At 36.8% G+C, this 26,611-nt stretch overlaps 1 protein-coding gene across 2 annotated transcripts in view; it reads left to right on the top strand.

The window, feature by feature from the left end:
- The window catches only part of DPP10 (dipeptidyl peptidase like 10), a 775,824-nt gene that overhangs the window by 183,129 nt on the left and 566,084 nt on the right, over positions 1 to 26,611 (top strand). For both annotated transcript variants that reach the window (XM_075529534.1, XM_075529533.1), the window contains exon 3: positions 9,160 to 9,255. In XM_075529534.1, coding sequence (XP_075385649.1) covers positions 9,160 to 9,255 — 96 coding nt within the window. The remainder of the gene's footprint in view (positions 1 to 9,159; positions 9,256 to 26,611) is intronic.

The raw sequence follows: 26,611 nt of genomic DNA, 5'->3' as shown, positions 1-26,611 counted from the left end.
TTATTATGTTTATCCTAATTTATTTCTTGAATTTTTAACAATATAATTGGATTTCCTTGCTGACATTTTCTTCTATTATTCAATCAAATTATGAATCTGTTATTACTGCTATTAAGGGCCGTGGAGTTTATTCTGACTTATAGCAACACCATCTATTACAAAGTGAGCCCATATATAATCCTGCACCATCTGCACAATTGTAATAGGTGAGCAAGCAATTTGTGTTCTTATAAAAGCAGTTTAGATTATTTTAACAGTTAGTTTAGTTTGTGTTATAAAAGCAATTTGTATTCTTATAAAAGCAGTCTAGGCCCATTCCTGAAAGAATACAAATCACACTCTTTGGACTGCTAGTGTGGAGAAATGGGAGACATGAGCAAACAATTCTGCTCACAGTAATCTGATAATGTGATGGAAATAGACAGTGCATGTGCCCGATGGGCGGCACTTAAGGATGACTAGTCAGAGCTCGAGGTGTGTGTGTGTGTGTGTGTGTGTGTGTGTGTGTGTGTGTGTGTGTGTGTGTGTAGTAGAGCATGTGGTTTTCTTTCTCTTTACAGAATTTAAAATATTCTGTGTACAAGTGCGTGTCTCATTGCTTAGTGTCTACCCAAATTCAGACATCAATTCGAAGAGTTTTGTAAACTATTGGAATTATCAATAGTTTGCCAATTTGAATAATGAGATTTTTTAGTAAACCCAAAGCCTCTTATGAATTCAATGAATAACAAGTTTGAAGACGAATCTAGTAATGGTCCTTCTGGACTTCAAAGTACACTGTGTAGTTAAGGGGTCTCATGGTCTCTCCTGAAAACAAGAGGCAGATCAATTCCAAAAGAAGAAGGACATTAAAGGCTCTATCAGAAGACTGATACAGTGCTCACACAGTGGACTGAAACAAAACTGATTATGAAGATGGTGCAGGAACAGGGGCACAATTTCATTCTCTTGTGCATAAAGGCACTCAGGATTGGAACCGACGAGATGGCACTGAACAAGGACAGCAGAGAAGCAGGCTGTGATGTGGCCATCACGTGCTTTCTTGATGAAACTGTTACTTCAGTGGAGTGTCTGGTCAAGGGCACACAGGTTAGTTAAGATTTGACTGATTGCAGGGATCTACATATAACCTCTTCCCTGGGGGGACGCACAACAGAAAATTGGGTGAAGTGAGACGTTGAGCAGTGTAAGATATAACAGCATAATAATAATTTATAAATTATCAAGGGTTTGTGAGTGAGGGGGAGCATGGAAGGAGGGGGAAAATGAGGAGCTGATGCCAAGGGCTTAAGTGGAGAGCAAATGTTTTGAGAATGATGAGGGCAACAGATGTACAAATGTGCTTTACACAATTGATGTATGTATGGATTGTGATGAGTTGGATGAGCCCCCAATAAAATGATTTAAAAAAGATTTGAACCGGTATGAACCCCTTGATTAGCTTGCTTAGTTCTGACCACTGTTTCAGCATTCTAGTTTGCCTCTCTCTGAGAACGAAGAAAAGGCAATATAGACTCATAACTGTGAAACATGAATATGAAAACATTAGTAATTCTCAATTTGATATTTTGTACTCAATTCAAGTCATAAGAAACTTTTTTTATTTAAAGGGTCAGAGTTTGGTGGGAAGAAGAAAGAGACTGATACATCAGTTTATAATAGCTTATTTGTCATCTTCTTCATTCTTTTATATAAATTTAGCTTTTGTCATAATTTAGCAGTTAACCGTGTTGTTGTTAGATGTCTTGCAAGTACCCACTTTTAACAACAGAACAACACCTGCCTGATCCGGAACCATCTTCACGGTTGTTATATTTAAACCCATTGTGCATCCACTATACCAATCCATCTCATTGAGAGCCTTGCTCTCTTTTCTCTGAACCTCTCTTTCACCAAGCATGATTCTCTTTCCCAGGGATAGGTCTGTCCTGATAACACTAAGTGGGTGGGACGAAGTTTTGCCCTCTAGGATTTAAGGAACCTCTGAAGAGCAGTCCTAATGAGGAAGACTTAGTAAGCAAATTACTATCATAAATGTATTTTAAATGCATTTTTATGACTACATTTGATCTTTTTGTGTACTTGGGGCCTACATAAAGCTTATGGAAAAAATGGAATTAGAACATAATGGGTTGATTTAACTTTATTTGTAAACTGAGTAAAGTTATACAAAAAGCAGGTCAGTTTTCATTCAGCAATTGATTTAAATTTTGTTTCATGTCATTGGTTGCAATCCCCACAATGTAACATCAGATACCCTACTTCCTTCCTGCATTTCCTGTTTATTTGTTATCTTTCCTAATCGTTCTGATTTTGTCCTTAGGTAAATACAGATCTTTTGATGTCAAATAGTAGAGAATTCTAAGGTGTTCATGCCTCGTTACTGCTATTGTTCCCATTATAGAACTATCTAGTGTTTAGCTGAATATCAAATCGTGGGGGTGAGTTCATTACGTTGAATAGGGGCTATCGTCTTAGGGATTCCAGCAGTCTCTATCTGATATTCTGAACTTTTGATAATGGTTTTGAGTGTTAATGTGCATTTTTCTCCCATTTCATCTAGGACCTTTTATGATCCATGTCATAGCAGTTGGTCATGGTAGTTAGGTACCAGCTAGTTGTTTTGAGCTCAGGATTGTGAAGACACGTGTCCTTGAGATCCATTATTCCACTGGACTACTTATTTCCGTGTATCTTCAATTTCATTTCTAGTGTTTCATCCAGAAAGGGAGAGGCTAGTATTTGAATTTTAAATGAGCTTTACAGACCTCAGGTAATTACTCACCAAAGTACAATGAAGAATATTGTCTTTTTGAACCATAATGGAATTTCCCCATAAATTAAAAAAATAAATTTCTTTCTATAATATTCACATATAAGGTGCATCTATAGTTAAATCGCTTTTTAAAATTTTATTTATTTTTTTGCATTTCATAAACTTAGAAACCCAGCAAAAACAATTAAACAATTAAAAACAAGCAGAAACAGAAAGTAAAGATAAAAATAAAATTACAGAGTTAGAAAGAAAAGACCACTAGTAGTATTTTAAAAGCCAGAGAGGAAATCTCTACCTGGAAACAAGTGAGAAATATTTAAACCTAGAGAAAATTCAGATTGGGTGAAGAGGGTGGTCAACTGACCAGGTATCATCTTGTACCATAGTTCCATCCACCGAAATCAAGTTTACAAGTAAGCTCTGCCTGATAGCAAAGCCTGCTCATATCCCTGGACTGTCCCCCAAAATTCTGATGCTCCCTTTTGAATCCAAGAAGGAGATTACATTTATTTTGGAATATAATATGTTTTAGGACACAAATTTTGATGGAAATATATATTAGACATTATCTTCCATATGATTTTTCTGAATCACAAGTAGTTCTAAGTACTAGAGTTTATGAGGAATTAACAAGGCTCTCTATTTAAGAAAGTCAATGTCACAACATGACTTTTAAAAGAATATGGAAAGGAAAAAGAAAGACATATTAAAGGCAACCTCTGTCATAATAAGATAAACAAAGACCATTTTCTGGGACTTAAAGCAGTCAAGCATGATCCACTTTTCCCTTTTGTCCTTTTGCTTGCATGGATAAAGCAGAGTTCACAACAATGCTACGTGGCAAGTGACTTGAAATTTCCTTCATTGACAAGACTAACTTATGATCTACTATTTGTATGATTTATCTTTTGATCTTAACATGTTGACGTAGTCAAGTGTACTGCCTTTGAGAAAGACTTCTGGATGGGTTTTATATTTTACTGAATGTTTTTCTTAATTAATAGGATAAACTTAAAACTTGACTGTTAACAGGGAACCTCTGAGACGATACAAGGAAGTATTTGACCGAATAGAGCAACTATGCAGGTTGGAAATATTCCAAAACTGAACACACTTTTGTGGGCATGAAAATGCAAAATTCAATTTTTCCTCATACCACATTTATGTTGCCAACCAAAACCCAAAAACACCAACTCACTGCCACCATGTCAATTCCAAATCATAGTGACCCTCTAGAACAGAGTAGATCTGTCCCTGTGATTTTTCAGAGTATAAAACCTCCTCTTTCCCCCACAGAGCTGCTAGTGATTTAGAACTGGTGACCGTGTGGTTAGCAGCACAATATGGAAGATGTACGCCTTGTAGCTACTTAACCAATGATGTCTCTTCCTTGCATACTGTCCCCCTTGACATGCGTTTCCATTTCTGTAAATGATGGATGGCGTTGCTGTAGCAGACATGCCAGTGGATTCTTTTTCTCCTGGTACTTAGCATCCTGATTTTGGGTATGTGCTGGTGGTTCCATTTCCACTAAGTGAAGGGCCTACTTCCTTACATTCTCATCTTCCTTTTACTGTATTGTTTACAATTTGCTCTCCTATAAGTGAATTTTTGAAAGGAACACAATAATTAGGGTTAATATTCAGAGTTCTGGTGGTGGCCAATTTGCTGAAATGTGACCTCACATGTAACTTTCAATTCAAGATTTAAAGACTATCATAAGGCAACCTTCTCTGGGTATGAATCATGTCTCCACAAACACAGTTCTTTTTTTTTAAATTCCAAAATAATCTTTGTAAAATAATATGTTGTACAGGATTCTCTAGAGAAACAAAACCAGAACGCTAATAACTTTGTATATATTTATATATACAGAATGCTAATAATTTTGTATATATTATCTATATATTTATATAGATAGATATAGATAACATAAGAAGTAAACAGTTAATTAAATTATAAAGCAGTATAAATGGCTCAGTGCAACTCACTCCCGTGAGACACTGGCAGTCCTTCAAGTCTTGAGGGCTGCCGGGTAGTCCTCTGTAGAGCAATTCAGGCTATCTGGGCACAGACAGCAAACAGCAAGGCAGGTCACCAACAGTCAGCCAGATGACAGGGTCCCACAGTCCCCAGCTCAAGAGATGTATATTCCAGTAGTATCGCGAAGCAGGTCTTGAAGGAACCTCAAATTACAACAACACAGTCTACAGGTCAGGTGTCCCACAGGTAGTGTAGCTTGCAAATTGAGGCACAGAATAAGCAAGGAAGCTGCACACTGGTCTGATGATAAAAGATCAAGAGACAAAAAAGGTGAGGCTCGCCGAGCCATTTATCTCTTTGCCCTTCAATTAATCCCACATGTGTACATTGGCCATGTTGGCACAATCAACCTACCTATCATAAAATAAGATTGAGTGCAAAGTATGTGCAATTCATGTTGGAATACAGAAAAGTGGACAGGTCTATGAGGACCATCCATCTATAATACATGATTTAGGGAGTGACACAAATAGTTATTTGCTCACTTTCCAACCCCAATATGGGCAGTAGTTTGAATCTACATAGTCCCACCTCAGAGGACAAGTTAGGTACAGTATCTATTTCTAGGAGGCTACAATCCTTAAATCCCTGTTGTTTCCAAGTGATGGTACATTGAGAAGATTGCAATTGAGTTGAAATAAGATAAAATGAAACAAGATGTTTCATGTAAACCAGATGAGCTGTTCTGTGAACCTTTACCTAATTCACAATGGAAAAGTTAAAAACACAAAGCTTCAAAACCAAATCAAACCAATCCCCTGTAGGACCATTCTGTTCACCACACAAAGACTTTTGTTTCACAACGCAGGTGGGACTGTTGACTGGGCGGCACAGGGACAATCCAGAGAGTGGTAAAAGTTTACACCTGCACTGTATCTGGATGATAGTCTGTTGTAGGGGGCACTGGGATTTTTTTTTCTTTTTTTAGAAAAAGAGTATGGTAAGCCAAATATATTTGGTAAGTTATGGCATAGTAAGTCTGAATGAATCAACTCAGTGAATTTTAATACCAGTGTCCTCTACATACTGTCATTTTCTCTCTCAATTCAGTAGATATGAACATAGGAGCTTTCTCTATTGCCAATCGAAAAGTCAACAGTTTGAAATCTTCAGCTATTCAATGGGAAAAAGATGTGACAATCTGTTTCCATAAAGATGTATAACCTTGGTGACTATGAGAAGACAAGATTCTTTATTTGAGATATTACGTTACCATCATATTCGCTGGTCTTAAAAGTAAATACAAAGAGGCTTCAAGAGTTTGTGGGACAACCTTATTTTTCCACAAACTTTTTGGAGCCCCATCCTAAAATTAGCTCAATCTCTACCTCCTTTACCAATATGAATTTCAGTTGATCAAAACGTATGTCCCGAACATTACTGTTTTTAGCGTGGTCACTGGTTTTGTTTTATTTTTTTTTGAGTGCCTCCGAACCCAGTACATCCCATAATAGACAACATTCTGTTGTGATCTATAGAGTTTTTATTGTATCGTTTTTGCAAGGAGATGGCTTGGCTTTGCCTTTTAATACGTTTTAATCTGGAAGCTCCTTGCATCAAAGGGGATGGCTATAGTATTCGAATAACCAGTGGCATATCTTCTGGTATAGTAGCAACAGGCAAGCCACCAGTGTAGTGAACTGGAGGTAGGTGGCTTAGCAAATGGAGATAAGTGAATATGTTTTTCTAGAAATCCAAGAAAAATCTTTCTTTTGAAATTTGTATACCAAAATCTGCTCTTACTGATACGTCGTGGAATAAATTAACATCTGAAATTGTAATCGTATTAGCTCATCTGAAAATCCCAAACTTTCTCTGAAGCAAAATGAATTTCAGAGACAGAGAAGTTTTTTTTGGTTGTTATTGTTTTTGTCAAGCTGTGAATTCTTCTGCCCACATCTAAAATGACATTTTTCTCTGCCTTTTGAAATGTTGAAATCTATGAAGTGCTTGTCATTTTATGTTTCAAAGAGATGTCTCCCTTTCTTTTCAAAAGATATTTATATTCTTTCTCTGAACTTGTATATATTCTGCATCGTTTTCTGACACTTATTTTTTCTTATACTGGAGTAGAAGCCCCTCAGGAGGCAAGTCTCTTGGACCTTACAGTAGTTCTCAGAATGCCTGGAAAGCCGAAAGTCTCAATGTTGTTGAACAGATAAACCAAATTCCATATTTGGTATGTCTGGCTAGTTGTTGGGCAAATGATTAAGTGTTTATCACTGGCTGACATAGCATTTTGAATTTCCAATTGATAATAAAAATATCTAATGCTGAGCCTGGAATAAAATAATTCTCACCATTTTCACTAGATTCCCACACTCGAGTTGTTTCTTAGAAGTTATTTTGGGGTTAACTATCTGGCTCAAGTGAAAATGGAATTGCATTTGAAGATATATTGATTCTTTTGCTCCAACTTTTTAGCTGGAAAAAGCAAAGCACTTGCTGCAGTGTGCCGAACCTCTGATAAACAAAATCTAATGAGGTTTGTGTGTATCCTTGACATTTTATTTTTGACCCAGTGAAGGTCACACAGAAAGGTCAAAAAGATGACTTTGCACAGCAAATAAACAATGAAATTATTTTGCAAAGGAAATTAAACATCGATGTCGATAGCCTCTTATCTCTAAAAGGGTGTTTTTCTTGTGCTTTCTTTTGGCACCCTAACCATGCTTCCCTTTCTCAGCTTTTGGAGCCTGAGTGTACCTACGTGTGTAGAACGGTTCTCTGTTTCTCAGGGATGGATATGGAAGCAGCTATGAACTGAAATGGACATGATGTCAGTGGATTTGTTTGGTTTGTGTGCGTGTGTGTGTGGGGGGGTGCGTGTGCTTTCCATGAAAATACAAAGACTTTTATCATTTGCATTTTTACATTTAATTCTTAAATCCGCTCTGCATTTGTTGGGTGGTGATGATTTGGTGAAATTTGGTACTTACTCTGTTTTCATTGTCCAGTCACTTCCTCTGCCTCCAGAAGTTTTCTTTATTACATATATTCATTTCTGTCGCATGTTTGGACAATAGAGTCAAACCGAAAATATCAACCATTTGAGAACAAACAGGCAACTTTTACACAAGGTTAAAATTCTGCAGGGTAAGTGTGTTAGTCCAGCTTCGCTAGAGAAACAAATCCAGAGACAATCATATACGTGTAGGTGAGAGCGTTATCTCAAAGAGCAATTGTATACTGAGAAAGCATCTCACCCAGTCCGGATATTAACCAATATGGCCAATCCTAGTCCATAAATTCCTCTTTAGACTCAATGTTGCCACTCATAATGATGCCGAATGTAGGAAGGTCCTAGGCTGGTGGGTGAGAACTCTTGTGGATCCAATGACAGTGGAATCTTCACAGGGCTGTCTCCACATGGCTCACTCGGGACTCAGCTTAGCTCCACATGGCTTGTCCATAGAAAGATTAAGACGACAGAGAGCGCGTGTGTGTCCTCACCAGGAAGGTAAAAGCAGAGAGTGCGTGGCCTACATGCACGAAGAAAGAAAGTTTCCAGAAACCTCATTAGAAATTCACACTCACCAGGAGTCATCATCACGCTGTGACCTGATTGACAGGCTAATATCCTCTATTTATCAGCTCGATATGAAACCATGTAACTAATACAGTAAGGAAAGAAGGAAGAATGGCAATAGCACACCCAGGGAGGGACGGGACAAGCGATGTCATGTTGAGGGGATCGCAGTGGATGTGTTGAAACAGAACGTGTATGAAGGGGTGGCTATCAAGCTAATTAGCTGCTCTAAAAAGCTTTATCCAATGCACAAGAAGCTAAAAAAGAGAAAGAGAGAAAATATCAAAGTGCTTTTGGAAAGAAGAGACGAGTGAAAAGCATGCCCTCTTGCAGAGAACATACAAAAGGAATCCCTGTGGTGCGGTGGGTTAAATGTTGGGCTGCTAGCCAAAAGGTCAGTGGTTCAAATTCAGCAGCTGCTCCATGGAAAACAGGGGAAGCTGTCAGCTGCCATCAGGGTGGCCAGTCTCCGAGAGGCTGTGGAGCTGTTCTGAGTCCGACTTGACTTGATGGGAATGGGGCTTGAGTTTAATGTTATATATGGGATATATCACTACAAAACATAGGATTGAACCATTAAAGGTATTCATGCTAAATTAAATTAACATGAAAGGTTAATTAAATATCACAATTAATTAAAATAATTGATTTGACTAAAAAGGCAAAGCTGAAATTCCAACAGCCACTTAAAAAATCATCTTGTGTATTTGCCTACTTAACATATCTGTGAAGCAATATGATGAAATTGTAATGTATTCTTTATAAAAACTCGTGAAATAGACATTCTAATCTAAAATTTCTCTTATTATAGATGAACTCACAAATTCATCAGAAACAAGACTGTCTTTAGAAGACCTCTTCAGGAAAGACTTTGTGCTTCATGACCCAGAAGCACGGTGGATCAATGGTATGGATATGAATTTTTATATTATGTTTATATTATATTTTTATATTTATTTTGAATTTTGCCTAATTTAAATGAAAATAGTGGTGTTGGTGGATAACATTTTAATTGTGGTTATATTTCAAAGGTAATTATGAATAGATATCATTGTACATCTGAGCAAAACCAGGTCCTAAGTTAGTGTATCCATAATATTTATCCTGTAAATATTAAGCCAACTGTTTTCTATACGCTTTTTCTGCATGGTCATTAGTTGTGTGATATTAAGGAGGTGGTAGATTGAGATCACTATCATTTACCTAGATAATCTGATAATTCTTGGTGTAGGGTCTGGAATTTAGATGGTGAATTTACCTATCTATTCTCTTTATCATCCATCTTTGTACTTCAGATTTGGTAAATCTATTTAGGGATTTTTTTCTCACTTTATGGCTTTCCTTTTTCACTAAAGTGTTACAAACTGGAGAGTCTTATTAAAAAGATGAAAAAAGAAAGAAAGAAAATGATTAGGGCAAAGAACGTACAGATGTGCTTTATACAATTGATGTATGTATATGTATGGATTGTGATAAGAGTTGTATGAGCCCCTAATAAAATGTTAAAAAAAAGAGTAGTGATACCAGGAGGGAAGAGGAAAGGTGGGGGCAGAAAGGGAGAACCAATCACAAGGATCTACATATAGCCTCTCCCTGGGGGGTGGACAACAGAAAATTGGGTGAAGGAAGACATCAGTCAGTGTAAGGCATTAATAAATAATAATAATTTATGCATTATCAAGGGTTTGTGAGAGAGGGAGGGTTAGGGAAAGAGGGTGAAAAATAAGGAACTGATTTCAAGGGCTCAAGCAGAAAGAAAATGTTTTGAGAATGATGATGACAAAACAAATGTACAAATGTGCTTGACACAATGGATGGATGTAGGGATGTGATGAGTTGTATGAGCACCCAATAAAATGATTTTTTTAAGTTTAAAAAAATACATAAAAAGTTAAAATTATATGTGTATATATTGCATATTGGCTTGTGCTGGTCTCAAAAATGCCTCAGAGATTTCCTGAAGTCAAGTTTTTGTTTTATTATTTTTAAAACTGGCATTTGTATTATAATGGAAAACCAACCAACGACTCGGTGACTTTGTAGATTTTAGTGCATTGGTAAGAAAGGATGTTAGCTTTTTATTTCTAGAATCTTCTACTTTTCTGACCATCATTGGTTTGGTCAGTTAATAACATTTGCCCTTCTATTCATCTTAATGTAATATTTTCCTTACTTTCCATATCTAGAGTAGATTGCTTTTGAAATATTAAAGGAGTTTTACTTTTTTATATAACACAGACCATCTCATTTACAAGCCATCCTTCTCTAATATTTTAATTAAGTATGCTAGTGCCTAAAAATTAAAATTAATTTATGGAAAGCATAAAGAGAATAAGCAATTTAATTCATGAAGATAGGGACCAAGTCACACTTGTTTATAAAACAATGATATAGTTATCTCAGCAGGCACCCAAGATTTCAGTTTCTAATAAACAAATGGATATATTTAATGGAAATCTTGTGTTATTTTATAAGCGCTAGTTTGCATTGAACTTGGTCCGAGCAGTAGTGTCTACCATCATTAAAGTGTTGCATGTATTATGTAAGAGAGCACTTTTATTATTTGTAAATTTTCATCTTCACAGTCCCGCATTTTGGACTTGCCCTAATTTTGGCTTTTTAGTATGATTATTTCTGATGTATATTATAGCTGTGAAAGGCCAGTAAGAGGTATAACGTTACAAAAACTATCAAATTACAAAAGTGATTTTTTTCAAAGCTATGTATTTTTTAAAAAAAATTATAAAACAACCTTCTCACCTTCCAATTATGCTTCATTATACTTAATATATTTGTCAAATCTGCAATTCCATTCTTGGAGACAGTTTATAAGCTCATCTGTTTGGATGAGTAATAGCTGCCCCTAGTTTTTTCCCTTCACCTCTTCACCTTTCAAATTGCTGCCTTTCATGTCCTTCTTCATTCATGGAAACAAAATTTCACAGCCATGCACTATCCTCTTAAATCGCCCATCCAAAAAAACCCACGAAGTTTGAGGCAAACCGATTTCAAGGAAAAAATCAGTGTGTCCAGAGAGAACCTTCCCCAGGCGACGCCACTGGGTGCAGTAACTCAGAGCGAGTTGAGTTATGCTCACTGAGTCGGAAAACTGCATGCTATGAAAGCTCTGCCCTGCAGACCTTTGTCCTGTTGGTTTTTTGGGGGGGTGGGGGGTGGGAAGGGAATCTCCTCATATAGCCCCTTCACAAATCAATGTCCTAATGTATTATTATAACTTTGAAAGAGGGAAAGTTACCAGTTTTTTAAAAATTTGGTAGTTTTATGAGTAAATAGATTTGAAATGTTAAATCTTCTCACATATTTTGCCATGAATGGCTAACTTGTGGAAATTGTGTAGTCTTTGACTTTAAAATCAAGAAAAAACAAACAACATAGCTACTCTTAAGTTAGCTTGCTTGGACTCTAAAGAATTGTGGATGATTGACACTTTGATATTGAGACTTCAATATTTATATAATGAACTACTTGCCAAAATAAGCCACATTTCAATATCCAGTGTAAAATTATCTTTCTGATTTCATAGGATACCACTGCATATATATGGAGCAAGTCAGTTCAATGATTGTTTTGGTGAATTCTTTCCCAATCAATGGTAGACTTGGTCTGGAGAACCATTCTGGGACAAAGTGACAATGTTCGTGTTATCTCAAGCCTAGCTAATGAATAGAATATATGATACTTTTGAAGAACTTTGACAAAGAGCATATTTTGTAGCAAGAACAAAAATCTAAAATCCTCAGAAGCATCTTGTATCAATACTACTGAAGACAGTGTTTCTGTCAATATACAAGGATAGGTAAAAGTATTATTTCCACATTCCAACCTTGCTTAAACATGTCTCCGCAATCAATAGATGACTGCAGACATGTCCTCTCAGGAAACTCCTTGTCGTCGTTGCATCATGAAGCCTTCATAAAAAGATTCAATAAAATAGTGGTTTCAGCGGGGATCTGCCAGGCTTGTTAAATTCAGAGCCACTGCTCCTTCCCACTTCTTTTCGTTCCTCAAATTCAAGGGAGATTTAAGAGGAATTCTAGAGGGTGCCAAGACTGCTGTTTGGTGGTGGGATAAGTTGGAGAGTAGAGACTTCTTTGACAAAGGTCTGCAGAGCTGAAAGCACCACCTTCAGAAGTGGGAAGATCTAGGTGGACGCTGTGCTGGGAACAGTGAAGCTCTAGGTGGATGCTGTGCTGGGAACAACCACTTCACATTCATATAGTTTTGTTTTGTGTTTAAATAAAGGTTTCTGTGATTTTGAAGTGATACTGTTTGACTTCTATCCTGTATACTGGCTTTTCAAATAAAGGAACGAACTCGTGCTCATTCTTTACTCTGTCCCAGGTTTCCTTTCTGGCAATTTTCTTTATCCTATTTGCATATTCCTTAGATAGCTAGGAAAGGCAGTTCAAAGTATATGAATAGAATATGTAAACTTGGCCTTATCGCAGGTTACGTATAAATGTAAAACTTTGTTTAACTCTTGCGATGTCTCACCCAGGTTCCTTTGTGACTTTTAGTGACTCCCTTAGGCTAAACTCATTTGGAAGCTTCATTTAATCCATGGAGGTCACCAGGAAAACACTTTCTGCATTGCTAGTCAAGGGGAAGGAGGGAGTCTAGATAGTTCAGACATATGCAGGTAATCCGTGAAGAACGACCATTTATTATGTCGGTTTTCAGACGATATATCTGAGAATGTCATTGCAGCCTTGGGTGGGTGCTCATGTTCACGGTTAGCTTAATCAGGCCTGTACCACAAAGCTGTTCATAACCTTGAGCTCTCCGGTTTTTGTAGCATCCTTTTCCTACCCATGTCACCTTGAAACCTGGCAGTCGATTTCCTTTCAAAGTATTCGTTTCCCCACGTACAATGGGTGGTTATTGATTCTCAAAGCAAAAGCAAACAATGGAGTACGGCCTACAGTAAACTGTGCCGCGTGCTTTATCTGCACGTCCCTTTCTAGGCTAGCACATCGCAGTGTATGGGTCTCAAATCATCAACTGAGGCTTAGCAGGAAACTTACTCAAAGGCATCATTGATAAATGGTGGAATTTGCTTTAATCTTATGTTTCAATAGAAATTTTACCTGCTCCATTTTTAATATATGACACATATATACCAAGTGACTTTTGGAGAATCTTGTTATTGTACATACTTGAGTATCAGCTGACCCAATAACAGCTGAGGCATCTAATGTTACCACAAACACTGCATTAAAAATGTGCTGAAAAACTCAGCTTATCCACGCGTATATATGATACTAATTATTTTCTTCTAGAATATAACAATGATGATTTAATATGACCAGATATATTCCTGTGCAGAGTAATGAGCAAAATATTGTACATGAAAATATATTTGCTTGCTCATCATAAAACAATGAAACAACGGGTCACAACACATAGTCTAGAGTAAACGGCATTACATTGGCCAGGTTATGTCAGAGAACGTATTTCCAGATAGCTGGATTTTACCTGTTCCTTCTTCTTTAAAAAAATTGTTTCTATTTGTTTCTAGTTTTAGTCAATGAATAACTATGCTTATGTGAATTTTACACATAATGGAAAAGAAAAATTGCTCTCCCTTACGGTGCAGTAATTAATTTGATATTACTCTTCTAGCCATAGATATCATCATTCCCTCCAGACAAGTACTTGGGTACTTGGGACCATGTTGGCGGACATAGTTGCTCTTTTCCTGATGGGTCTGATTAATAGAAAGTGGGGAAAGATGATTGATAAGATTATGCCATTTCATGAGGTGTGATTTCTAACAGGGTTAATTGTAAGGACAAACACGTGTAACTCTAATATGGCTCATCAATTCTGCCATCTCATTGGGTATATAATTTGGCATCAAAGTACCAGGCAAGGGGAGCTCTGACTACCCTCTAGAAAGAAGAGCAAGACCTTGAGACCCGTGAGCACTGAACCCCGTGCATCAGGAGACAGCGAGCTGAAGGGGATGAGCAGCAGAGTGAGGGCCACAGCGAAACCAAGAGCCAGCCCACCGCATGAGTAAAACTATATGGAGGTTGTTGGGTGTCCCTGCGTTAGTTCCCACTTATATTGACCCTGTGCACACCAGAATGAAACTGCCCAGCTCTGCCCCATTCTCACAACGATCCCTGTGCGTGAGCCGTTGGCCGTCCTCTCTTCCTGCCCCTCTACTTTCCGGAGCAGGATGTCCTCTAGGGACTGTTCTGTCCTCACAATGTGGCCACCCTATGTAAGATGAGCCTTCACAATCTTTGCTTCCAAGGAGCACTCGGGTCGAACTTCTTCCAAGACAGATCAGTTTGTCCTTTGAAGTAGTCCATGGTACTTTCAGTCTTTTTCTCTAGCTTTGTAAAGTGGTTGCTTCACTTTCAGAGTAGGGTGCCTGAGTGTCTGGGGAGTTCGGCCTGCTGACCCATGGAGCTAGAGGCTTGTCACTGAGTGGAGTGCCCTATTATGCATTTATTGGCAGCACCGAAGGAGCTGTGTCTGAGCAGGGTAAACATTTGCCTGAGCAGGTCAAAGACTGAGGCTGAGGACCACCATGCCTCTGGAGAGAGCTGAGAAGAAGTTCTCCTGACTAGAATAGCTTTTTCAGCAGCAACATCTTTAATGTTAATCTTACAGGCTGCTACTGCAAACATTTTCAGTGAGTTTGAACATTTTTTTTAATTCACTCTTTGGGGTTTTCTATAAGTAGTATCATGTCATTTTCAAATAAAGACATTTTATTTCTTCTGTGTTTATGTGGACACTATTAATACGTTTTGGTGTCTTATGGCTCGAGTTAAAATTTCCAGGAGTATATTAGATGGAAGTGGTAACAGAGCACAGCCTTTTCTAGTTCCTGTTCAAAGAGAAAATGTTTTCATTTCTCTCCATTGAGCGAGATACAGGCCATTGGTTTCACTTTTATTATGTGGAGAATGTCCCTTCTTTATAAATTTTATTCTATTTTTTATTTTTTGAAATGTCCCTTCTATATCTAGTTTATTTATTGTTTTTAATCTGGAATTTGAAGTTTATCAAATTCTTTTTCTGCTTTGATTAATGTAATCATGATTCTCCTTTATTTTGTTTATGTGGTGAATTACATTGATTGTTATTTTGATTATTAAACCATCCTTGCATATATGATATTGATCCTACTTGATCATGATGTGTTATTTATTTATTTTTGGATGCTGTTGAAATCTGTTGACTAAGATTTTATTGAAGATCTTAGCACCTATATTAATTATATATATTGGTTTATAGTTTTAAATTCTGATGATGTCTTTGCCTGGTTTAGGTAGAAGAGTTATAGTTGTTTCATAAAATGAGTCGACTAATATATTGGCCTTTTTAATATTGTGGAATAGTTTCTGTAAAACTAGCATGAAGTCTTCTCTGATAGTTTAATAGAATCCCCCTATGAAACCGTCTGAACCTGGACTTTTTGATAAGGAGAGAGGGCTTGTTGACGTGATCTATTTATTTTCCTGTTGTAGTTTTGTACATCATTCTGTGGTAATATAGTTAAAAATGCATTTCAAGAAATGTTTTCATTTCTTCTAGATTTTCAAATTTGTAGGAGTATAATTTTTCATAATACTCTGATTTTCAGTGTATTTTTCCTGTTGTGATATCCATTTCATTTATTATTTTCCTTTGTTAAGTTAGCCATTCATTTATCAATTTATTATCTTTGCGAAGAACCAATTTCTTGTCATCTTGATTATTTATATTTTTTCTGCCATAATATTTGCCAGTTTTTTCCTTCTATTTCATGATTTGTTTTGCAAGACAAGTATATTTTAAATGCTCAATCACTAAGGAAAAACTATGCCTGTAGAACTAACACATGTCCCCTAAAAACAAAGAAAATATGAAAATAGCAAATATAAGTTTACCATAAGTTGTTAATTAATGGACAGCCTTGAAACAGGATGTTTGGACCCAAATCCAATGATGTCCAAGACCACGGTGTTGGGATAGCAGTCATCTGTTTCTTCTCATCCTGGGATATTTCAGACTTAAGTCCAAAGGAGTAATTCAGTTCCTTTCATCTGAAACAGATATTTTCCAGGTAAAATCTGAATCATTCGGGGGATTTCCAAATCAAATCCTTCTTTTTTGGCCTATGTAGAATGCTATCCATATCACAAAGCTCAGATCTAAAGTCCAGGTCGTCTACAGAATTAGACCTGGGTTGTCAAGCAGAAAAAAAAAATCAATTAAAAAAAAAAGCATGATTAGCATTGAACTCCAAGGGGGATTTTCTTTTGGGAGTCTGTACAAGTAACGTTTGCATTTTCTCCAGGCTCCTGCTGTCCCTCCCTACTCTGCCCACTATCTGAAGTGTAAGCACTATCTCAAAAAAAGATCTATTTTTCCACACCTGCAGGTCCTAAATTTCCACCGAAGTCTTCTTCCATTCCCTGCTAAACAACAACAACACAACAAAAACCTGACCCCTCCTTAGGCGTGGCCTCCTCTGTAGAAGTAATTTTTGAGGTCTTATCCATGGATTTGGTCTCTTGACCCACTAGTTAGCTTCAGCAATCACCTATCAATTAATGCTTTCTCAAGCTTGGCTAAAATCTGATAATATGGTTTTCAAAAAATCATTAAAGGCTCTTTTTGCCAATAAACTTTGGATTCTAAGCCTTTCATAAGCAAATCTCCCACTTTTTCCTGTGTTAGTACTGCACAGTAGATTTCAGGCTAAAAGAATGACTTGATATTTCTCAGAAATCTCAAAAGCTTTCCTATTTCTGTGCCTTGCATACATTATTTTTTGTAGCTTATCATTCTTTAACTAGAAGCCTAGATTCTATCCATCTTCCATTTCAGGTGTAATGCCAATAACTCACCCCCTTTTAGCCAGCTATAAGTCACATCACCTTCCTTTAAACTCCACAAGTTTAATTTTTATGGTCTAATAAAAATTCAACCCACCTGCATTTCAAGAACATTTCAATAATAGATTTGAATCATTGAATACTAATGACAAAATATTTGATGAACTGTGGGATGGTGTCAAGCATGCTATACATATGAAGAAAGCAAAAGATCATTAAAAAGACAAGAAAGAAAGAAAAGATCAAAGTCGATGTCAAAGGAGACCCTGAAACTTGCTTTTGATCATAGGACAGAGCTTTCCTCCAAAGCCCCTTTAAATGGACGACAACTTCCAATGTTTGAGTTACTCTCTGAACATTGAATCGTGTGTGCCACTCAAGAATTAGTGCTCAATAAATAGTACAATCTGACAAGCGAGCATGTTTTCCTTGATATATAAAGATGGGCCCACTCATTCCACAATCAAGACAGGGGTTAAGTTCAGCTCTCATTATCACAGGAAGTGATTTCGTTTTCTGACTCCCTCAGACCTCTCCTTTCCAATACCAGAACGTGAAAATTCCTGCAGCTTTATGTTGTATCTTGATTTTATTGAACTTATGGTAAAGCCAATTCAACTCATCTGCCACATGATATTCTAACACAAATATTAAATATTTAAATGATGTGTGACTGTGTGATATTTTGAAATCAGAAAGTCAGTAATACTAGATAAAACAGAGCCTTTCAGTAAGTTAGTAAACATGCTGGAGACTCACATTCTAAATTAGGGATTGTGAAAAAGAAATGAGCTAAAATATTTTAAAAAGTATCTCAAGCTTGTGGCTTCTCAGATGATAGAGGTTCAGATAGCTGCTTTTAAAGATTCTCTGGATATTTTTCGGTAATTACCCTCTAGAGTTTTGTTCTGAATTATTATATGTGAGAGATTGAATATGTAATAAAAAGTCACTGTTTAAACCATTGTAAAAGTAAAACAAACTAGGGTAATTATCAATAAATGGGGGATTGAATACAGACCCTACCTAAACTCATAATTGGGGGTCAAAAATCAATCTCTTTCTTTAAGTTTCTCATTATTGTGTTATTTTGTTGTATTTGATTTTGTTTTACGCTGATAGGGTTTTTCCTATATACTTAATTTAGTTGAGTTACAGAAGAAAGCTCTTTATTAAATTCTTATCAAACAGGGAACTGCTTATAAGTTCTATAGCATCACGACTCTTCATTCAGCCTATATTCTTCCCTGAATCAAAACTTTAACTCCACTCTTATTCCTAATATTATTTTAAAAAATCCTTTCACTCAAATTATTTGTTGTTTTTTCTCATTGAATACTGATATATGATGAATGAATTTAATCGTATTTTTCTTTTATAATAATTTATAAAGACAAAATGTTGGATAATATGCAAAATTAGGTGAATGATTAGGTAAATTCTTTTATTTCTATTTAATGTGATATTATGCAACCTTTAAAATGAATGATATTGTTACATATTCAGAATAAAAGGTTATGTGAAATTATGAAATATCGAGTTGCAAGCATAATTTATTCAAAATTGCATCATGCGTGTATCAGACACCTGTATATATGAAGAAAATAAAACAAAATTCAAAATAAAAAATAATGAAATAATTTTCTGACAGTGTTAGTATGAGTTGCTATTTTCTTTTCTTCTTTTGCCTTCCACTGTTAGGGGTCTGTGTTTCCAAAGTGCACCAAGTATGTTATTGCCTTCACCAGGAATAACTGAAATTCTCAGTAAGATGTAAATACTTTCAGTTAGCCAAAGTTTTATTTTGTTATTTTCTACTCAGTGATTGATTTATTCCTTTAGACTCCCTGGGTAGTGCAAATGAGTAACCTGTTCAGACACTAACCAGAAGACCGGAAGTTCAAGTTCACAGAGAGTTGTAATTAAAGAAAGTCCTGGTGATTGACTCTCTCCCCAAAACCCCCAACAGACAGCTCTGTAAAGGAATGTAGAAAAATCAAGCAAAAATGAAACTCAGAAGAAAAGAGCTACACTCCCATTTTAAAAGCTATTTTTTGAATTAAACAATATTTTTACTTTTAACAGAAGAAAACCTGCATAAATAGGATGAGACAGTTATACTTAAGTTCATCAACTCACGCTGAGTTCTCTTGTGTGCCATGGACAGTTTTTCATATTGTAGATTTCATCTCTTGACCACTTTAGGATTGTTGTTAAAAATAGTGTAAAATAATAATGTTTTCAGGAGAAATTCTGTAAAGTTACTATGCACGGTCCCAATGCTTTGTATAAAACTGTCCTTGGTTCTAAACATTTTGGGCCTAGACACTGTGTATGTGAACACAATATAAATGAACACAGCGTTTTTTATTGACAGAACCTTTCGTCCATTATAAGAACTCAATATGTTCCACATCAAAAGCTACAAAGGAGAAAGATGTAGATATTCTTCGCTTGAATTATTGGTATAGATTCTACATATATCATTTGTTTTTACTTCTTGGAAAAACCTTGTCTAGGATACAGGGGGGCATTATTTTTATTGCTGATGCTGAGAACACAAAGACATTTTCCTCACTTCTCTAAGAATCAATTAATATTTAAATTTCTCTAGATTCCAGGCATTCCATGTTTGGTGGAATAGCGAACAGGTTGAAAGTGAAATTTTTTATGCCACTATTAAATTAAACTTTGATAATGATCATATGATAAATTAGGAAGAAACACATATACAATTTAAAAAGCACTATTAATATAAAATGTCCTTTGTAGTCATATTGAAATGCTTCAATTTGCCTAGAACTTTTTTGATGAAATTGAGAAAATATTATAATTTCTAATCATTTTTTAACTGAATAAAAATATGTCTTTGCACAACTGCTGAAGCCAAAGTGGGTGAACAAGTAAATGTGGTGAAGAAAGCTGATGGTGCCAGGCTATCAAAAGAGATAGTGACTGGGGTCTTAAAGGCTTGAAGATAAACAAGTGGCCATCTAGCTCAGAAGCAACAAAGCCCACATGGAAGAACACACCAGCCTGGGTGATCGAGTGGTCCCAAAGGGATCAGTTATCAGGCATCAAAGAACAAAAAATCATCATATCATTGGCTGCACACCTCCATGACAGGATCACTGAAGACAAATGGATGCATAAGCAAATGTGGCAAAGAAAGCAGATGGTGCCCGGCTATCAAAAGAGATAGTGTCTGGGGCCCTAAAGGCTTGAAGGTGAACAAGCAGCCATCTAGCTCAGAAGCAAAAAAGCCCACATGGAAGAAGCACACCAGCCAGTGCGATCACAAGGTGCCCAAGGGACCAGGTATAAGGCATCATGCCTTATATATATGTATTTGTATATATGTGTGTGTGTGTATATATGTGTGTGTGTATATATGTATACATATATGTGTGTGTGTGTGTATGTATATATATATATATATATACCATAGTGAATGAAGGGGGAAGTGCAGAGTGGAGACCCAAGGCCCAAGTGTCGGCCACTGGAGATCCCCTCATATAGGGGTTTAGGAGAGGAGATGGGTCAGTTAGGGTGCGAGGTAGTACCGATGAAGAACACAGCTTTCCCCCAGATCCTGGATGCTTTCTCCCCCCAACTACCATGATCCGAATTCTACCTTGCAGGGCTGGATAGGGCAGAGGTTGTACACTGCTACATATGAGGGCTAGAGGCACAGGGAATCCAAGGTGGATGATACCTTCAGGACCAAGGGTGTGAGGGGCGATGCTGGGAGAGTGTAGGGTGAGTGGGTTGGAAAGGGGGAACTGATTACAAGGATCCACATGTGACCTCCTCCCTAGGAGAGGGACGGCCAAGAAGGGTTGGAAGGGAGACTCCGGATAGGGCAAGATAGGACAAAATAACGATGTATAAATTACCAAGGGCACAAGAGGGAGGGGGGAGCGGGGAGGGAGGGAAAAAAAAGAGGACCTGATGCAAAGGGTTTAAGTGGAGAGCAAATGCTTTGAGAATGATTGGGGCAGGGAATGTACGGATGTGCTTTATACAATTGATGTATGTATATGTATGGGTTGTGATAAGAGTTGTATGAGCCGCTAATAAAACGTTTAAAAAATATGTCTTTGTAGCTGACCATAATAATATCACATTTAGGGTAAAGTTTTATAGTGAGTTTTTAATTCAGTTTTCTCTGCTTGAATTATTGATATAGATTACAATGTGTCCCTCTAAAATATTTGCTGTAATCCATGCTTACATTGCTGTGAGTTAAAATCAACTGACAGGTAATGTTTTGTTTTTGTTTTGTTATCTCTACATGTAATTTTGTTGAGAGCTTTCTCTGTTATGTTAATGTGGTCATGTGATTGATTGACTGTGTCTTTAATCAACCACTGTCTAGGTATAGAAGAGCAGATCACACACAGATGGGGGATGGGGAGATAGATTCCACACCATGGGAAGTTTGATGAGGAGCTGAGGACCATGAATTTAAAAATAACAGCAATCTGAACTACCTGCAACCCCCTGCCTCCCTTCCCTTCCCCTCCCCATAAAAAAGCTACAGAGAAAAATAGAGACCATGGCTAAATTTAGACTGTTAGCCACCTAAACTCTGATTAAATGAATTTAAGTTCATTAAAGCCATTTATTCCAGGATGGATGATCCCTTCAGCACCAGTAGTGTGAGTGGCAATACTGGGAGGGTGTAGGCAAGGTGGGGTAGAAAGGGGAAACTGACTACAATTATCCACATATTACCCCCAGACAGCAGAAAAGTGGGTGAAGGTAGACGCCGGACAGTGTAAGACGTGACAAGATAATAATAATAAATTAATAAGGGTTCATGAGGGAGGGGAAAGCATGGAGGGAGGGAGAAAATCAGGAGCTGATACCAACGCCTTAAGTGCAGAGCAAATGTTTTGAGACTGATGAGGGCAACAAATGTACAAATGTGCTCGACACAACTGATGTTTGTATGGATTGTGAAAAGAGTTGTTTGAGCCCCTAATAAAACGATTAAAAAAAGAATCCATAAAACAAAAAGAGCCATTTATTGATGTATTTTTCCCTAGTATAACAGAAAAATTTAACCAAGGAGTATATTCTGCTTGTGTGTGCATATGTGTTTTTATTTCTTTCTGATGGATTAATTTTACTTAGTCAGGTTGATCATAGCGTTAATTTAAATGGATCGTTAACACCTTGGCTAACACACAATTCAGCCCATTATTATTATCTTTCAATAAACAGCATTAAGCATATGAGTACATTCCAGAAAACCTTCAACTAGAATTTAGCGACAATATTGTTTCTCATTAAATGAGTTTGATTCTCTATGATAAATCATTTCAAGGTCTGATATTTAAGTCAATTACGTGTCATTCTAATCATAGTGTGTTTGTTACTTTGTGTGCTCAGAGAAGTGGGATGAGATGTTCGTCTACTTCCTTTCCATACAATTTACCTTTCATTTTCGTTCCTGCTAAAACTTAAACGCTACAGGACCCCTGGTGGCATGGTGGGTTAAACATTGGACTACAAACAGCAAGGTCAGCAGTTTGAAAACACCAACAGCTCCTTAGATGAAAGATGAGGCTTCCACCACCTGTAAAAAGTTTCATTGCTAGTCTGGCTAGAGCAGAGGATGGACACTGGAACAGATAGGAACTGGAAACACAGGGAATCCAGGACAGATGATCCCTTCAGGACCAGTGGTGTGAGTGGCAATACCAGGAGGGTGGAGGAAGGGTGGCTTGGAAAGGAGGAACAGATTACAAGGATCTACATGTGACCTCCTCCCTGGGGGATGGACAATAGAAAAGTGAGTGAAGGGAGATGTCGGACAGGGAAAGATGTGACAAAATAATAATTCATAAATTAACAAGGGTTCATAAGGGAGGGGGGAGTAGGGAGGGAAAAATGAGGAGCTGATGCCAGGGGCTTAAGTGGAGAGTAAATGTTCTGAGAATGATGAAGGCAATGAATGTACACACGTGCTTTACACAATTGATGTATGTGTGGATTGTGATAAGAGTGTATGAGCCCCTAGTGAAATGATTAAAATAGAAAATTAAAAAAAATCCAACCCCCCCCCAAAAAAAAGAGTTACAGTTTCAAAAACCCAGAGGGTGCAGTGCCATACTGTCCTATAAGGTCTCTAGGAATTGAATCAACTTGATGGCAGAGAGGTGTTTGTCTGTCTGTCTGTTTGATTTTTGGTATTATCTGTATGGTATTTTTGTTAGGTGTAGTTGAGTCAGTCCAACTCGGAATGACCCTGTGTTAAAACGAAAGAACTACTGCCTGGTTCTGAGCCATCCTCCCAGTAGTAGTTGCTATGGGAGAGCCCATTGTGATCGCTGTTGTGCCAATCCATCATGTTATGCGTCCCCATTTTCTGGTAACCCTCAACTTTACCAAACATGATATCCTGCTGCAGGGACTACTGGTCCCTTCTGATAACATGTCCAGGCAGGATGAAAAAAGTGGAGTCACCCTCTTGTCTAAGGACGATTCAGCTGTACTTTTTAAAAGACAGATTTCTTTATCCTTTTGAATAAAGAACTATATAGTCTTCACCAGCACCATGATTCATCCACACCAGTTGTTCTGCAGCATTCTCTATGCATTGCTTTCCCATTCATATGAGACCATTGACAAAACCATGCCTTGGATCAGGGCACATTGATTCTCAAAATGACCTCTCTAGTCTTTAACACTTTAAATTTGTGTGTGTGTGTGTGTGTGTGTGTGTGTGTAAGCTATGTCTAATGCAACATATCATTTGATTGCTTGGCTGCTGCTTACATGAGTGGTAATTGTGGATTCTAATACATTAAACACTTGATAACTTCAATCTTTTCTATAGTAATTGGGATGTTATCTATTAGTCCAGTTGTGAGGATTTTTGTTCTGTTTACATACATACTAGAGGCTGGAGTCTTCTATCATTTTCATTAAGTGCGTCAAGTCTTTTTTCCTTTCTGCTAGCAAGTTTGTTTCATGTACATCTTGAAAGTTGTATGGTACTATGAAAAATCAACAACAACAAAATAAAAATGATAATAAAATTTCCCAAGTCAGTTCTTATCCTTGGAAATCTTAAGGATGAGGACAAAAGTGTTTCTGGCAATCCTATACCAGCCATGTAGGACCGAGTGAAGCTTTTCCCTCTGGTGTCTGAGGCTATAAATATTTATATAAGCAGGATGATATTTTTTTTCCAAGGAGTTGCTGGTCATTTGGAATTCAGTTAGCAGCTGAATGCTTAACTACTGCACCACCATAGATCCTAATGTGATACTATACGAAATGTGAAAAAAGAAAAAAAAAAGATGGGTGTGCTGTATCCTGTCAATTCTTCTATCTTATTATAAATTCTAACAATCATTTTTTGAGCGTTTATAGATTGCTAAATAAAGCCCTTTACTGCTCATTATTTGCTATGCGGTCAGCTCTATGTCATAATGACCCCATGGACAATGGAATGATATGCTGCACAGTCCTGTTCAATCTTAATAATCACTGGTACACTTGAATTCACTATTGCCTGAAAGCTATTCACCATGGAAAGCTATTCACCACTGAAAGCTATTCACCATGGATGGCCCTCTTGGTATTCCAAATACCAGTGGCACTATTTCCAGGATCATCCTATTACCATCTAGTGGATTCTAACTGAAATTGGGACCATATAAGACAGAGTAGAATTGCCCCATTGGGTTTCTGAGACTTAAAATCTTTATGAGATCCATCAGCGTTACCTTTCCCTTCTGGAGCATCTAGTGAGTTTAAACCATGAACCTCGAGGTTAGTGGTTCAACACATAACCCAGTGTATCACTAAGACATCTTTTAACATACAACTCTTTCAGTGAGAAGGTGGCAAAATCTGAATGTAAATACAGTACTCAGCTATTAACTTCAGATGACCATAACATAACAAATTAAGACAAAATCTAGTAAAGGTAATGACAACTGATTTTGAGAAAATATTTATTTCAGGAATGAGATTAAACATTTTGTCCAATCAATTCACATAAGGCTTCTTAAATAAGATATTAATATAACTGAAATATACAGATAGTGGGCAGTGGAACATAGAGGAGCATACTTGGGTTTCAGGGATCTGGGTCAATCCTTGAATGAGCATTTTGGGTAAGCCACACCACCTTGCTAGACATCATTTCCTTTGTATTATTAGGAGGCTAGGTGAGAAGACACAAAATCCTTTCTAGTTTGATTAGGTTGGAATCGATCAAATCTGGATGCTTTAGCATATTAGGTTGTAGAGCAAACTGCACTGTAGTTAATGTTTGAACGTCTTCATTTCCCAGCCAATGTTACACTGAACAAGTCATCTTGTTTGAGTGAAGTTTTACTGTAGTACCAGTAGTTGTAGTCCTTTCAGTCAGACTTGTTGTTGTAATAGCATTTTTTGTTATTTATTTTTTGTAATAGCATTTTGTATTTCTTGGACAATGTAAATTTGTATTTCTTGCTTCACTTTCAAAACTTTCATCTTCCATTTCTAATTTCTAAGGGATTTGCTAAATGACATAACTTTATATTCTAACTACATGTTTATGATTATATAGCTTAATACATTGAACTTTATGCATAGCTTTATCACTTAAAATTATATTTCAGAGAAAGTTTGAGGGTTTCAGACATGGTCACAAGTCTAGAAGGAGAAATTCTGGGCTTTGTACATTTTATAATTTTTTCATAGATTATTTCACGTTTTATATAAACACAGAAAGAATAATATAAGGAACCCTATGTAATTCTCACTTAATTAGAAACGGTTACTACTGTTTATGAACATTGTTTTATCTATGGTCATACCTTAATGCTTTCAAAAAGTAAATCCGGATGTGGAAAGTTTTCGTAGAGTTACAGTGGAATGTGTTTAAAAAAGGAAACATGTGTAATTATATTATTATACCTAATAGCATTATAAATAATTACCAGATTAAATCTCACAGTCTGCCTTTCAGCATTTTGAAAACTCCTAAGATGCTTCTGATTAATGGAGTAATGACAACTATGCATTTATGTACTGGTATAGCTAGTGTTCAAGTAATTTGATAGCAAAAGTCATTTTTTATTTTGTTTTGTTTGTTTTGCTATGCGTCAGCATCAACTTGATGGCATTGAGTTTGTTTTTTGTTAAAGAAACATTTACAGCAAATAAAATACTTAATAATATATTAGTTGTGGCAGAAATTTATCCTGAATGGGTTGAGTAACAGAGGATATATAAACCAGCAATATGGCATTAAAAATTGTTTCAAATATAGTGTTGAAAACACCAAAGGACTAAATCAAATTGAAGTAGCGAGTAGAAATAGAGAAATGTAGGGAATGTGATCAAGATTGAAGTTGTATGCTGTTTCTGGCTAATTTCTGACATTGTGCTATA

Source organism: Tenrec ecaudatus, chromosome 13 (assembly GCF_050624435.1).
Source record: "Tenrec ecaudatus isolate mTenEca1 chromosome 13, mTenEca1.hap1, whole genome shotgun sequence".
In the NCBI taxonomy this organism is placed as follows: Eukaryota; Metazoa; Chordata; class Mammalia; order Afrosoricida; family Tenrecidae; genus Tenrec; species Tenrec ecaudatus.
The sequence above is the reverse complement of the archived record's forward strand: the minus strand, read 5'-3'. Positions and strand labels throughout refer to the sequence as shown.